Below are 14,517 nucleotides of genomic sequence, written 5' to 3' on the forward strand. Positions count from 1 at the left end.
ATAACAAATACCTTGTGACCCAAGAGAGAAAAATAATCTAATATTTTTCCTATAAGTCAATTGTTTAAATAAAGAGCTCCAAATCTCTATTAGTGATGCTTACTACTATCTTTCTACCCATCTGTTGAACTATGAATTGGATTGAAATTTGCGTCAAAGGTAAACTGGCATTTACACCAGAGAGACAACTTAATCTCCGTCCAATCTGAGGATAAAAGTAGTTCTGCTCATTAGAAAAATGCGAAAAAAAGAATAAAAAATCCAGCAAAACCATTCTAAATTTCAAAAGCTGAATCAAACTCAAAAGTCTAATAGAGCTTGAACATTGAAAGAAGAGCCTTGTTTCAACAAAGTTGTAGAGTCATTCCATAATAAACCATTGATTAGCTTATAAAAGAAAACCTGAATAAGAACAGAGCAATATTGTGCTGTCATGGTAATACAATAATTAAATCATAAACATTCTGATAGTGCTTTTCAGCTACAAAACTTTTTTACTTTATAGTGATGGAACAATGTTAATACTCCTCTTTCAAAACAAACCTCTAGCAGCAGGAGATAAAGTTCCAGTTCAAAAACATGCTGTCTCCACACTGAAGACCTGGTCCTGGATACATTTATATGTGAATACTTCCACCAGACTTAACATTGAAAAAAATAAATTGATATTTAGAGTAAATTTTTCTCTAAAAATATTTACTAAATGGACCTGAAAACAATTACTTAATGGATTTTTAATTTTTTTTTTTTTAACAGACTTATGACATCCCTTAAATTTGAAAATACATTAATGTTAGTACTACTTCCGGACTATTTAGAACTAACTGTTGACAATTTACAGCTGTAAGCAGTAGCATCAGATCAGTATTATTACTACACAAAGTGAGTTTTATAGATGTAAGTTCTATCTCAAAGGTACTTGTGCATGAAATGCGAACTAATATTTAGTTTCAACTATTTGAGGCCCTGTATGAAAAAATTACGCAGGAATGCTGTACTTAATACACTGTTTGCTACCAATCAAAATCTGTTTTAGAATCCAGAGCAAATTTTTCTTTACAAAACTAAACATTTACCTTTTTTCCAGGTATGGATTGAATTACTTTACTGAGCATAGTCTGACAATTGTGTTTCTGACTTCTGATGGGAAGACAAAAGCAAAACCAGAATTAAGTCTTTCTTGGTTTACTAGTTGTATTGGGTCTGTGGGCCAAGGTTTTGATACTGGAGGGGGTTACAGGGGTGGCTTCTGTGAGAAGCTGCTAGAAGCTTCCCCTATGTTCCATGGAGCCAATGCCAGCTGGCTCCAAGATGGACCCACCTTTGGGCAAGGCCAAGCCCATCAGAGACAGTGGCAGCACCTCTGGGATAAAATATTTAAGGGGAAAAAAGTTGCTGGGACACAGAAACTGCAGCCAGAGAGAGGAGTGAGAACATGTGAGAGAAACAACCCTGCAGACACCAAGGTCAGTAAAAAGGAGGGGGAGGAGGTGAGGGAGCAGAGATTCCCCTGCAGCCCATGGTGAAGACCATGGTGAGGCAGGTTGTCCCCCTGCAGCCCAGGGAGGTCCACGGTGGAGCAGATATCCACCTGCAGCCCGGGGAGGACCCCACGCCAGAGCAGGTGGATGCCCAAAGGAGGCTGTGACCCCATGGGAAGCCCGTGCTAGAGCAGACTCCTGGCAGGACCTGCGGATCCATGGAGAGAGGAGGCCACGCTGGAGCAGGTTTTCTGGCAGGACTTGTGACCCTGCGGGGAATCCACGCTGGAGCAGTGTGCTCCTGAAGGACTGCACCCCGTGGAAGGGACCTATCCTGGAGCAGTTTGCGAAGAACTGCAGCCCGTGAGAAGGACTCATGTTGGAGAAGTTAATGGAGAATTGTCTCCCATGGGAAGGACCCCACGCTGGAACAGGGGAAGGAAGAGTGTGAGGAGTCCTCCCCCTGAGGAAGAAGGAGTGCCAGAGACAACATGTGATGAAATGACCCCAACCCCCATTCCCTGTCCCCCTGCATCACTGCTGAGGGGGAGGAGGTAGAGAAAATTGGGAGTGGAGTTGAGCCTGGGAAGCAGGGAGGAGTGGGGAGAAGGTGTTTTTAAGATTTGGTTTTATTTCTCATTATCCTAGTCTGATTTGATTGGTAGTAAATTAAGCTAATTTTCCCCAAGTCAAGTCTGTTTTGCCTGGGATGGTGAGTGACCCATGAGCCTTTCATTATATTTTCTCTCCCCTGTCCAGCTGAGGAAGGGGAGTGATAGAACGGCTTTGGTGGGCACCTGGCATCTAGCCAGGGTCAACCCACAGTAGTCCAAGTGTATAATTTCATAATGTTGTCTTGAAAATCCTGAAATTCATAATGTTTCTATTATTCTTAATACTGGAGAAGAACATTAGTACCTCTCATGCTACTTCAAACAACTATTATTTGTATTTAATAAATTTTAATTGTGTTTAATATTTTATTCCATGTCAATAAATGGTATTTTAAAAAACATTATCATGTTTTCAAAGTTACTGTTAAATGAAAAATAGCTTTGATATCAGCCATACAAATAACAGCCATACAAAAAAAGAGGAATGAGGGAATGAATGTATTTTTCAGCATCAAATTGTGTTTATGCTCTATCTCTGACTAGATCACGTGTAATAGTAGAGATATGAAAGCAACCTCTCTGAATTATTGCTCTCCTTTCCTGCTCTCATCTCCCCAGTGAGGATAGGTGAATAAATTAGAACACAGAGTGAATGTATCTTTATTTTTTTTTATCACGTTCAAAGACTAGGAAGTCTGCACTGTGAGATACTTATTCACAGAAGGACAGTTAGCAACAACAAAAAAGTACTACCTCATCCTGAGATGCTGGTATTCCTCCTAAAATTTATGATACCTAAATCCAGGACTTGGGCAATGCACCATTATTTCAGCAAAAATAAGAGTCCATCATTATAGGCTCTTATGAGAAGAATAGTATTTATGGCTAGATCCATTAGGTTAATATGAGTTCACTGATGACACAGCCCAAGATAGCAATTGCAACCAATATTTAGTCTAGTGCATTTAGTAGTGTGCAAACCCCACTGCAATAAAAACAAAAACTGATTGTTGAAGATTTTAGTGCTATGCATGTGTGCCTGTGCTTTCTACACTATATGCCTTATATATCACTATATAAGGAACTGAATAGCATCTTCCCTAGCTTTTATAGCGATTGATTGTAAAGACTCAGGGTAAAATTTTCAAAAGCTAACAGCAACTCTTATTCTTTAAAATGACCAACTTGTTAAAAATTTTTGAATTTAGAAGTTAATAGGGTATCATATATTAGGAAAAAAAAAAGATGGGGACTAGTATTCTATTTAAAAAGAAAGTCTACTTACCCCAAAGTTAGTAGCAGCAAACCGATCTGAGGCAGATACATTAGTTGCTGCTGTAGTATGAGCATAGAAAGCATTTATATTGGCCAACAATGTACTCATAACTGCTGGAACACCAGGGCACATATATTTAGAAGATAGACAGGAAAAGTGCCTACAATTCAAACAAACTGACAGTTATTAAAGATGGCAAACATTCTGCTTTTTCTCTCACCACAGTTTCTTTTCAGGTCCAATGATGTAACTTTCAAGCTACCTCATGGACAATCGTGCGGATACATATGAGGAAAATCCAGACATGTTTGATATAATTGCTACTTGTTGCACACCGATATTTTCAAATTTAATAGATCAGATTCACATTTGCTTCTTACTCTCTTAATCCTAAATACAAAAACATGATTTAACTATCTTAATTGTTATTAACTAAAACATTCATTATTAAACACAAACTTAAAATCAAACATGAACTTATCATCATAAAAAGGCCACAAGAGATCTATAGTCCAGTGAAGAAGGATTTAACTGATACCAACAAAAAGACTCAAACCAGCATTTTATTGTGGCTTGTATTTTAGGCTACATTATCAACAAAAGGTGAGGCATCAAGCAACTTCTGGGCTCACCTTAATTTGATTTAGGCCATAACTGAAACTGTTTCGCTTTGATTCAGGCCAGTAAAGTTTAGGTAATCAGTCTCTTAAACCTGAACCAGCCAAAACCAGAGTTGCAACGTAGTAGCACTGTTCACTTGTTTAAAACAACAGGAGATACCTTCTTATAGCATACAAAGAGCTTATAACATAAGAAAACATGAGAGACACAAGATGGATGAAATATCCAACACATGAGGAGAGGGAATGACATCATTGCAAGACATAAAAATCTTAATTTCAAGATTTATAGTTAGGCAGGATTGGGAGGAAGATAAAGGGATAAAGAGTAAATGTATAGAGATAGGAAAGAGAGTGAGGGGGATTCAGCAGAGATGATGGTGGTGAAAATGAGTATACAGTCAAACAGAAGAGGATGAAGAAACTCCAGTGACTCTGGAGCTCTTTGTATGTCTGAAGATCCTGGTTTGGTAGCATGCTTTTCTTAGCTGTAGTCTCTGGCTCCTCTCTACTATTTCTCCTTAGGAGCATAAGGCATAGCAGTGTGCTGGGCCTGAACCACCTGGGCCCTAGTGCCCATCCAAAGAAAAAAATTAACCAAGGTACAACTGAACTTGGTCCTGCTGAACGTAAGCCAAGTACCCTTAACTGCTGTCACTGCCCAAATAGTCTTCCAACCACGTAATTCAAGATTATTTGCATCTTGTATTTGGATTCCTATTCCTAAAGATATATATAAAAAGAACTTTATACTTTCTTGCAAGCCTACACACAAACTCAGTCTACCTACATTATGCTTTCAGATATCCTCTTATTGTCTCAGTGGTCCTCTAAATTCCTTCACTCTGAGGCCTGCCTCATGCTATTGTGACTGACCCCGTTTATCATATTCCTGCTTTCTGATGTTCCAGGGCTGCAGAAACTTGCTTCTGCTGAAGACACAACAATAACTTTTCTAGGGTCTCCCATGCCACTGACTTAGTGTATTTGCAGATGAGATGCCTTTTTCATAACCCTTTGGGGTAATCTGCAATTTCACATCTGCCAAAAACTTCTTACTTCTTTTGTTAGCCTACAGTTTTAAAAAAGGAAACTGGGGGAATGCAGTGAGTCAGCAGAAGGCAGCACATGAAGTCTCTCTTGCTTCTGCTTTTCCAGTACTCCCCTCCCAGTGCACAGACTCTTGCTATAGATGCTCATCTACAGATTCAGAAATGGGCCTAAAAAAATGCTCTGGGCTGACAGTATTTCACTCTAAACAAAGCCCTCTCCAACACTTTCATTTCCTTTGCAGATGAGACATCTAAATTGTTATGTTTACTTCAGAAATCTCTGGCAGGTCACAGATATGTCAAAAAAGAAGAAAATTCCAAGTGTCCAGGCTCAGGAATCAGTCTTCATTAATGTACCTAATATCCATTCAGTATCTAGATATCAGAAATGGACACCATAAAATTATTGGCCAAACTGCTCTCCTCAACGGTCTTAGTTAATGAAACAGGCTACAGAACCTGGTAAGAGATTTGAAATAGAATCAGCAACTTGCAGTAATGTAAATGTGATGCTAAACACATCCACTTATTGCTACAGTTATATGATCACTATGGTCAACACAGGACAAAAGTTTTGGACTCATCCTAAATGCAAGATATGTTTTAATTACCAGTGAGTGCTCAAAACATATGTGTGATACATAAAAAAAGTATTTTTCTACTTTTTTTAGAAAAAAAATAGAGCGCAAGAGATGTATACTGACCCTGTAACTGAGAAGCAATTGGCTGGAAAACTTCAAAAATTGTAATTTTCTAACTCCTTTGCATCTCACTCAAGATAAATCCTCTTCTAATTTAAGTCATAATTCCCAAGGAAAAAACCCAAGTCATTAATTATGCATGTACAAATACCTAAAGAAAATCCCAGCACATACGCATCTTTTGCTACTTTAAAGTATCATCCAAAGTCTCTGAAGTGTTAAGGACATAAGACTTCAACAGAAGTGGATACTGGGATGAATCAAGCCCTTAATCCCACTGCAAAGCTAGGCTGAGGAGCTGAATAATTGCTGAATTTTCTAGTTTACCTGACAGGGCAAAGAGACTGGAAAAGAAGGGAGCCAACTGGGGATGGGAGCCAAGAGAGGCAGGCTCATGTTAAAGAGAATCTAGGGCTACAGTCTTTGTACGTGGGGTCCCTCTGTATCTGCAGCCTTTCCAGGCCAAGCCAGGAGACCCACTCTGTGGGCTTTCTCTAGCATTAGACTCTCTTCAAGCTGGGTTTATATATGACATCTTGCACCAATGTGGTGATATATATTGATACTTAAAACTTGTATTGTGGTAGTCATGTTCAAAGAGCTTTGCAAATATTTCTCAGCATTCCTGTAAGGTAGATCATTAAGTGCTATTATGTCCATTTTACAAAATTGAGAGAAACTGCTCAAACCAACACAGCAAATCAATCGCATGGGCCAGGACTAGAACTCAGCTTTCCCAGCTGTGTGGCTTATAGGGATACTACCACCAAACCTTTCATTCATTGCCAGTATTTTTCAGAAGTGCTTTTAAATACTGCAACGTGAATCTGACAAAGACGCAACACAGCTACCTACTCCTCAGGAAAATCTTTCATTGTATGTCACATGCTTCCTACCAGCCAGAAGAACAATAATTTCCTTTGTATAAAATATAATAGTGATGTCAAGTGATTCTCCCCAGTTTCAGGTAACCTTTAAAGTTAATAGAAATCTCATCTGATCTATTCATCACATGCATTTTGAGAAATACATGTAGAAATGATCAGAACAATTTTTTTAAAAACTGACACCAAAATAATTAACATATACTTTTACTATTGACCTTTAACTTCCAAAAATCTTCTAGTGACCTAAAGGTCCTTCGTGCATGAGCAACCCCAAGCTGAAGATAAGGTGGCACTAATAACCCCACCGGCCTTAGAGTCAACTTCTAACATATGCTCTGCTGAGGGGAGGAGGCAGACAAAAGGGGCAGTCAGCAGCAGACATTATGTGAAAAGGCATTGAGATTGTATCAGTTGCCTGCAAGGAACATAGCCAACAGTGGAAAAATAGTTTAGGTCAACATTTTAAGTTCAGCAATGTGTCTGCTGCAGGTTCTTCTAACGATTTCACATTGAGATATCCAAGGCCTGGACTGAGCTCTTACCTTGAAAATAGACCCAAATTGTACTAATTTGTTGTGAGGAAACTTTAAACCTATTGATGTAATTTATTTATGTCCTTATTATATTAATACACTGTTCCATCTGTAATTTGGTTAGTGAAATTGATGACAAAGCATACGTGTCAAGTGACAGGTTATGTGAATTTTTGCTTCTCTCCATTTAATTAAAATCTGTAAAGTTCACAGAAGCTATTAGGTTTATCACATGCAATATAGGTCATGACTCGGAGTGCTGATAACCCAGCTAAGAAATCTGCAAGCCATCTGACTTCCTTCTGCTTGCTAAAATAAATAAATCAAAGAGGAAACTTCCTTGTTTTTGTAGGTCTCTTAAAACAGCAGCCAATAGCATGAGTTATTAACAAATTCTAATGGACACATGATGTAACAACAACCACATGCTGTCTCACATATTTTAGAGTAATATTCCATTGTTTAAACTAGAGTCACATGTCTAAAACAAGGCCTGCTTGCTTCAACTTTCTTACTATGCAATTTCCTGACCAACATGCAATGCCTGTGATTCTTCCAATCTTTCTGCTAGCATGAATCAGCAAAGAAAGAAGGCTAATTAATGTGCTGTACTCAGTAAACAAATGCTATCAATGAAAATTACTTTAACGGGCAATTTGTGTGCTTTTTGCAACGCAGCCACATTAATTGAAGACTAGCAGGAGAACAAGATGGCATACTTAATGCCCATTAACCTGCTGGAATGAGAACTACGTCACTGATTCAGAAGCCTTAGGTTCTACCTGCGGTGATTCTTGCCAGTAGGAAGCAAAGATCTTAATAGAACTTTTATTGCACTTGGCTCCAGCACACAGTAAATCCAGGATGCTGACATTATGTATAATTTCAGTATCTAGTCAAACACTGTTTCAATATGTGCTCTGCTTTTTGCCTTCTAAAGAGAAATAAATTATGTTGAAAGATGAATGGGAGGAAGATTATTTTTTCTTGGTGGTGGTGAGGTATCTTAATATATGTGGGTAAATAAAACTTTCAGTATGATTCCTTCAAGACATTGAATTTATAGCATAAATCACCATCCACCACTGCAGTCATCAAAATAAAGGCCAGCTGGATCACTGAGCTGTTCTGCTTTTGTTAATCTGTTTTCTGTCATATCTATTTTCTTTCCTATTCTCTCACACATACGTGCTTTGACTTCTGGGAGTATATGCATATCATTCATGTAGCTAACAGTGTCTATTTGGCCGCTATCCATCACACACACACAAAAATCTCTTCTGACCCATATAAGAATGGTTGTAATTGTCTTTCATTTCTTTTCCCAATACAGACTCCATGAGGAGTGGAGGAATATAATAATTCTAAAAAAGAAGAGTAGACTATGGAATCTATACAGTCAAGACTTTTCAAAGACCTGCAGTTACTGCAACACAAGCAGGCTTTTTATTGTATTTTGGTTTTGGGTCAGTGGTTGATTTTCTATCCACATGAATTCCACATCTGGTAACTTAAAAAGCAGATTTCCTTGCTTAGGAACTGGACAGTGGGAATCCGTATCTTGAGAGTAAGACACCCCTTCTAAGTGGGCATCCTTTAAGGAAGAACTGTCTCTATTTAGTCTCATAAAAATGTGGATGTCTAACAACAGGTGCAATCACACTTGAATTCATTCTCTTTATAAGTTTAATGAAAAAGGTCTCATTGAGGACAATGACTAAAGCAGATAAGTAACCACCTATGTGGTGTCTTTTGGGTTGATATCCACATTCCAATAAGTCTTTAGTGGTGCACAGGTGATCTCCTTCTGATCTAGAATCAAACACTGACTCACACATGACATGTTTTAAATTGCAGAAAATCCAGAATTTCTTCGCTGATGCTGGTTAAGTGAGAAAAAGAGCTTGAGCTTTGTGTTTTCAGGACTTTTAGTTGGTTACCTATTGGACTGATTTTCTGTGAAGCAGTCAGGCACTAAAAACAATAAACTGACCTAAATTCAGGTCAGTTCCTGCTTATCTTTGCTGAGCTGCCACAGTTGTGGTTGATGAGTATACTCAGTATATTTGGAAAATCAAGACCATCCTTTTGAAATATTATTTCTGTGCTCTAAAGGAATAAATAATAAATAAATAAATATTAATTTGAGAGCCAGAAACAAATCATCAGCATTTATTAAGAGGATCATAGATGACAAAGCCACGGCATGAACATGAAATGTGGGGTTGTTTATTGCCACAGCAGAACAGGATGCCAAATTGTTGTAGGAAGTAGTACTTTAGGGAGGCTTAATTAGATTTACATTGTGTTCAGAAATGCAGAATGGCATATGCTGTCTACCCATACCTAAAAGGGTCAAGGCTGCCTATCATTAAGTGGCACTGAAACTTTTATATAACAGGTAATTTTAAAACTGCAAACAAATATGAATTTTAAAAATTACATTCAGACAAAAAGAGCACCTCATTAGCCACACCCTAAAACTCACTTCAGCCTGATACAGTGCATAAGAAGCATGTGGATGGTCTCGCGGGCTGTTAAAGCATAGTCAGTTTTGCATTTACAAATGCAAATATTTTAATTTACAATGTCATCATGAGACATGCAATAGAAATATTCTGCAACTAGATTCTTGAGCATAAAATGCTTACACAATATTCCTTTGGGCCAAGTGATTACATTCAAATTCTCTCTCTGTTGTATGGTAGAAAGTTGCTTTTCTTTTAGTAGGAGCACATTGTTACCAAATGGAATCTGATCATTCTATTTTCCAAATCAAGAAGGTGTACATTTTCTCCAGCTATTAAAGTTGTTCCAGGAGAAAAAGGTGGTCTCATAAACACAAATAAAAACAACAGCCAATAGTCCAAAAGAAAATTCCCCATGACAGAACTAGCGTCTTCACTACTCTTCTCCCCAAAGAGAAGACATGTCTGCAGATGAATCAGCAAAACAATGTATATAAATACATATTCTTCCCCAAGTATTATATGAGATTATATTCATTATTGATTTTATTCCTAACTTAAACAGGATGTGGCTTACTCCTCAAATAGGGATTCCTCATTATTAACATGGAACATTTTAAAATGTAAATGGACATGGGTATGGGGGCAATGAAATCTTAGCTTTTATTGTCTGTGTAAATTACCTGTGAATACTAATATCAAATTCACTTTCTTATTACATCTGCCTTCAAATGCAGATCTTGCAGTCTTCAACGGCAAGGAAATTTAGTGGAAAAGGTACAAAAGAAAACAAGAATAAGAAGAGGACAAGCCAAAGTAGGTCATTTACCTTAAAATGCCTTGGTTAGAATTTTTGAGTGAGGTTTCCTGAAAAATGTATTGCAGTACTTGCCCAGCTCCATGTCATATGTTCAGACTAAATTTACTTCCTTTTCATGAATACCTGTATGTTATGTTATTTACTCATATAAAAATAAAGCATCTTCTTTATATGAAGATATAACCTCTCCATTTCTAACACTGTTAAATGAAAAAGCTTTTTAAACACTCACATGTCAATTATATTGCTATTTTTGCAATGCTGACTTTTGCTACATTCGAATTCTAAAAACAGTTTCAAACTTTCTCTGGAAAATTTCAGAGCACTGGCATTCATCAAGAGAGGAAGGAAAAGAAACTTCAAAATAATTTTTCAGTTGAGGTTGTCCATCAAAAATACAGCCATGTTACATTGAGATAACCAACTACTGGGGCTATAGTTAAGAGGAAACACTAATGTTAAATCAGTCCTGCTTTACTTCCTAAGCAAAACATTAATAACAGCCCTCCCTTGGCATTAATAGCTCTTGAGAATTCATCTCATGTAAAACCTTGAATTAATACTGATGCATACAGCAGGAACAACTCTATCATTTCAGAGATTAATATATTGGTAAAAATGGCATACTAATTTAAATCAAGTTATAAACTTATAATACTATGCTAGTTAATAAGTAACATAACTTAATCAAGATGAAAAGACATATATGGCTAAAGAGAAGCTAAACATGAAAACGCAAATATTCATGAAACTCAGTACATGAGTTCCTACATATGTAGTATAGATATATAATACCACAGGGGAACTGTCAAGCTTAATTATTCTGTGCAATGTTGTTTAAGGTCCTTGGAGGAAGAACATTAAGAAGATATATATTACAAATACATTCTCTAGCTTTCTATTAGAAGTACAGTACAGTAATTCACAATGAGCTACATGAAGTGAAAGATGTTCATAGCAATAGCAGATGGTGCCATTATATCCTGCAATAAAAAGAAAACTTCACATGTTTATGTGCCTTCATACTTACTATAATTTTTTAGGCTGTACTGCAAAGAGATGGAGGAAATGAGATACATGTTCTGATTAAAAATTCCATAAAATCAGCTTTCTGTAGGAAAAAAATTACATATTTCTTCTTTAGAAGACTCATTTGGAGTCCTCTGCTTTCCTACGGACTTCCTACAGCAAACTTTTCATTGGACAAATTAAGAATACATGACGGACCTCTTGTATCCCCAGGCCTCTGAGCAAAGCAGTGCTGTGTTCTAAAGTGATGACACAGCTACTTCAGTACAGACAACATAGTAACAGGTTCTAATACTGTTAAAAATAGTTTTTATTAATTATTTACATATACTATCGAAGTTTACTATAGCCATTGCTGGTTTTCTATGATTTCTGTACTCCTGCAAAGGAGTACAGAGTTTGTGAAACCCTCTTCTACCATTTCACTCCCATCTGGAACACTGGAAGTCTTTCTGATCCTTGCCACGTATCAGTATCACAAGGATTAAGAAATGTATTAGTGGTAATACCAGTAACAGCTTATAAAATGCTTATCTTAATTCCATTGCAGTTGAAAAGCACTTCAATGGGAATCAGATGGACAAAAATGATAACAAAAGTTTTAAATGAGGAACAGGAGTGAAGTGGAGAATTAAAGCATGAAGGCTTGGAAATCATCACTTCCCTCAAATACATTCTTGACAGTAGAGCAGAAAACCAGACATGATAATACTTACGTCATAGCTTGGTAAATATATTCAATTCCATAGCGCATTGCAAATTCATCTACAATTTCCTGTGCCGCGTCATCAAAGTACACCTTCCAGGCTTCATCACCTCTCACTTCAGGGATTTTTACAACACCATTAGATTTAACTTCCGTCAAGTAATGGAATAGATTCTAAATGTAAGAAATATTTCAAATAGGAATTTTCAGCTTTTAAGTGGCATTTTGAAAGTATATCCTATATAATAGTCATCAATATGTTCATTGTTAGGTTTTGTTTTGTTTTCTGAAATTTTTCTGAAGACTGGCACTAACTAGTCATCATTTGGTAAACAAAAAACCCCAAGACTCTAAACATGTTTTTTGTAATGGAACTCTGGTAATGCAGGCTTCTGATTCAGCATATTGATCTGCCTCCTTGATATAAAGGTCACATCAGTTAACTAGCACTGAGAGACTGCAACATAAAATTGTGCAGAAACTTTCTCTTCTCTATCATATGCCCTTGCTAATGAATGAAATCATGATGTTATAATGCTCACTACATAGTACTTCAACTTTAATTGGATCTGTGACCAATAAATTTCAAATTCATGATTTAAGAACTGTAAGTTACAGGAAACCTATCAGAAATCCTGTAGAAGCCTCTCAAGTAGTGAAAGGCATGCAATAAAGTTTAGGTTTAGCAACCTTAGGACTGAAGCTAGTACTTAATTTGACTTTAAAGTCATAGAACGCTTCTCAGATTACCTAGCTCCATATGTACCCACAAACTTAGCAGCAGATTTTATTTCCTATTTTCAGTGACCAAAAAACTCCCCAAACTTTGAAATAATTTCAGTTTTGCTAATTAGCCCATAACAGTCTTGTGGATTATCTTAAAGCAATAGAATTTTGCTATGTACTTCACAGGTCAAAACATTTGCAATATCATGTCAAAATCTATGAGCACAAATTCCCTGAACATTCAATTTTACAAATGGTGAACAATGAGATTTTGTGGATACCTACTAGTGCTGAACTTTCAGCCATATACTATCTATCAACTTTCAGAAAGTACTTGTATTTTTAGAATAGAACTTCAACATGGATCACTGTTTGAGGGAAGAGGAATCAAATACAAAGAAAACCTTTTGAAAGACACACTGGTTTATCACTGATTTCCGCCCCCCCCCCCCAACGTTGACAAAAGCAAACTAGACGATAGGAGAATGAAATTTTAGATTGTCTGTGCTTCTCCTGCTTTTTCTTGCTCTCTCCAAAATATGAATTAATGTAGCAGGAAAGAAGTCCTTTGCAATTAATAGCTATATTTCTGTAATATGCAGAAATGGTTGTATCTTCTTGATGTTAGCAAGCATGTATGGAGCATCAAAATGCTAAACCAAAATATGGTACAGGGAGAACTTTGCTGACTCCACCTCTTCTTTTTTTTTTTTAACTCCTACTGCGAGGAATGATCTGTTGGTGTTACACTGTTCTGCCTTTGACTCTGAACCTGATACGCCATCAGCAATACAAAGTGGGAAATCTAAAATAAACTTGTTCTGATGTGTAGCAGCAGCTATTTGTTTCAGTGTTCTAATGTTCTGTAGCCTTTTTTCCTTACCCATGCAACAACTGAATAGTAATTTCTATATAGTATGCTTTCTTTAACTTCTCCAACATACCTCATGTAGACAGGTGTACTGCACATGGTAGGGAGCAACTTTCTCCTCTCCTTTTATTTCAACATTGATTTTCAATCTAATGGCACCAGAGACAGCTGATTTATCTGTTCGCTTTTCTGAAGAGCAGAAAAATAATATATTATTAACTACCAAGAATACATACATGTTATGTGAAAAGCTTTCATTCTAGCTTAATAAGAATGTTTTTGAAAGCCAGAAAGTCCTGCTGTTGAGAACAAGAGAAATTTTTTGCAATACCTCACACATGGTTCAGGCCATGAAGCAGAACATCAAACTATGAAGTAAAGAATCTTTCTTATTTTATCTGCCAAATTCAAACCATGCTGCACAGTTTTTTATTTAACACTTTTCCCTTTTCAATTGAAATTATTTCCATTTTTTATCTGGTATCTGTACTAATTATTATTATTATTATTTTTGCTATTGATATTTTTCTTTAGTTATGAAGAATTTAGCAACAACCTGAACTACTATGTCCGAGAAACACAAAATGTTCTCAGCAGAACTCAATTACAAAGCTAAGCTGAATCTTAAAGAAGAAATGATATGAAGAACTTTGTTTACACTATCTGTACTAGCCCGTTCAGTTGCTGTCACTCATTGTGGAGGTTACTGATCTTCTTTGACTCCAATTTTCAC

The 14,517-nt window shown here is 36.8% G+C and overlaps 1 protein-coding gene across 4 annotated transcripts in view; it reads right to left on the reverse strand.

Annotated features, from left to right (window-relative positions):
• The window catches only part of UNC13C (unc-13 homolog C), a 201,049-nt gene that overhangs the window by 97,418 nt on the left and 89,114 nt on the right, over positions 1 to 14,517 (reverse strand). For all 4 annotated transcript variants that reach the window (XR_011327075.1, XM_069798209.1, XM_069798208.1 and 1 more), the window contains 3 exons: positions 13,858 to 13,973; positions 12,198 to 12,361; positions 3,381 to 3,531 (listed from right to left, as the gene is read on the reverse strand). Coding sequence is in view for 3 of the 4 variants with exons in the window: in XM_069798209.1 (XP_069654310.1) it covers positions 3,381 to 3,531; positions 12,198 to 12,361; positions 13,858 to 13,973 (431 nt within the window). In the remaining variant the exon portion in view is untranslated. The remainder of the gene's footprint in view (positions 1 to 3,380; positions 3,532 to 12,197; positions 12,362 to 13,857; positions 13,974 to 14,517) is intronic.

The sequence above is a fragment of the Haliaeetus albicilla genome, chromosome 12 (assembly GCF_947461875.1).
Source record: "Haliaeetus albicilla chromosome 12, bHalAlb1.1, whole genome shotgun sequence".
Classification (NCBI taxonomy): domain Eukaryota; kingdom Metazoa; phylum Chordata; class Aves; order Accipitriformes; family Accipitridae; genus Haliaeetus; species Haliaeetus albicilla.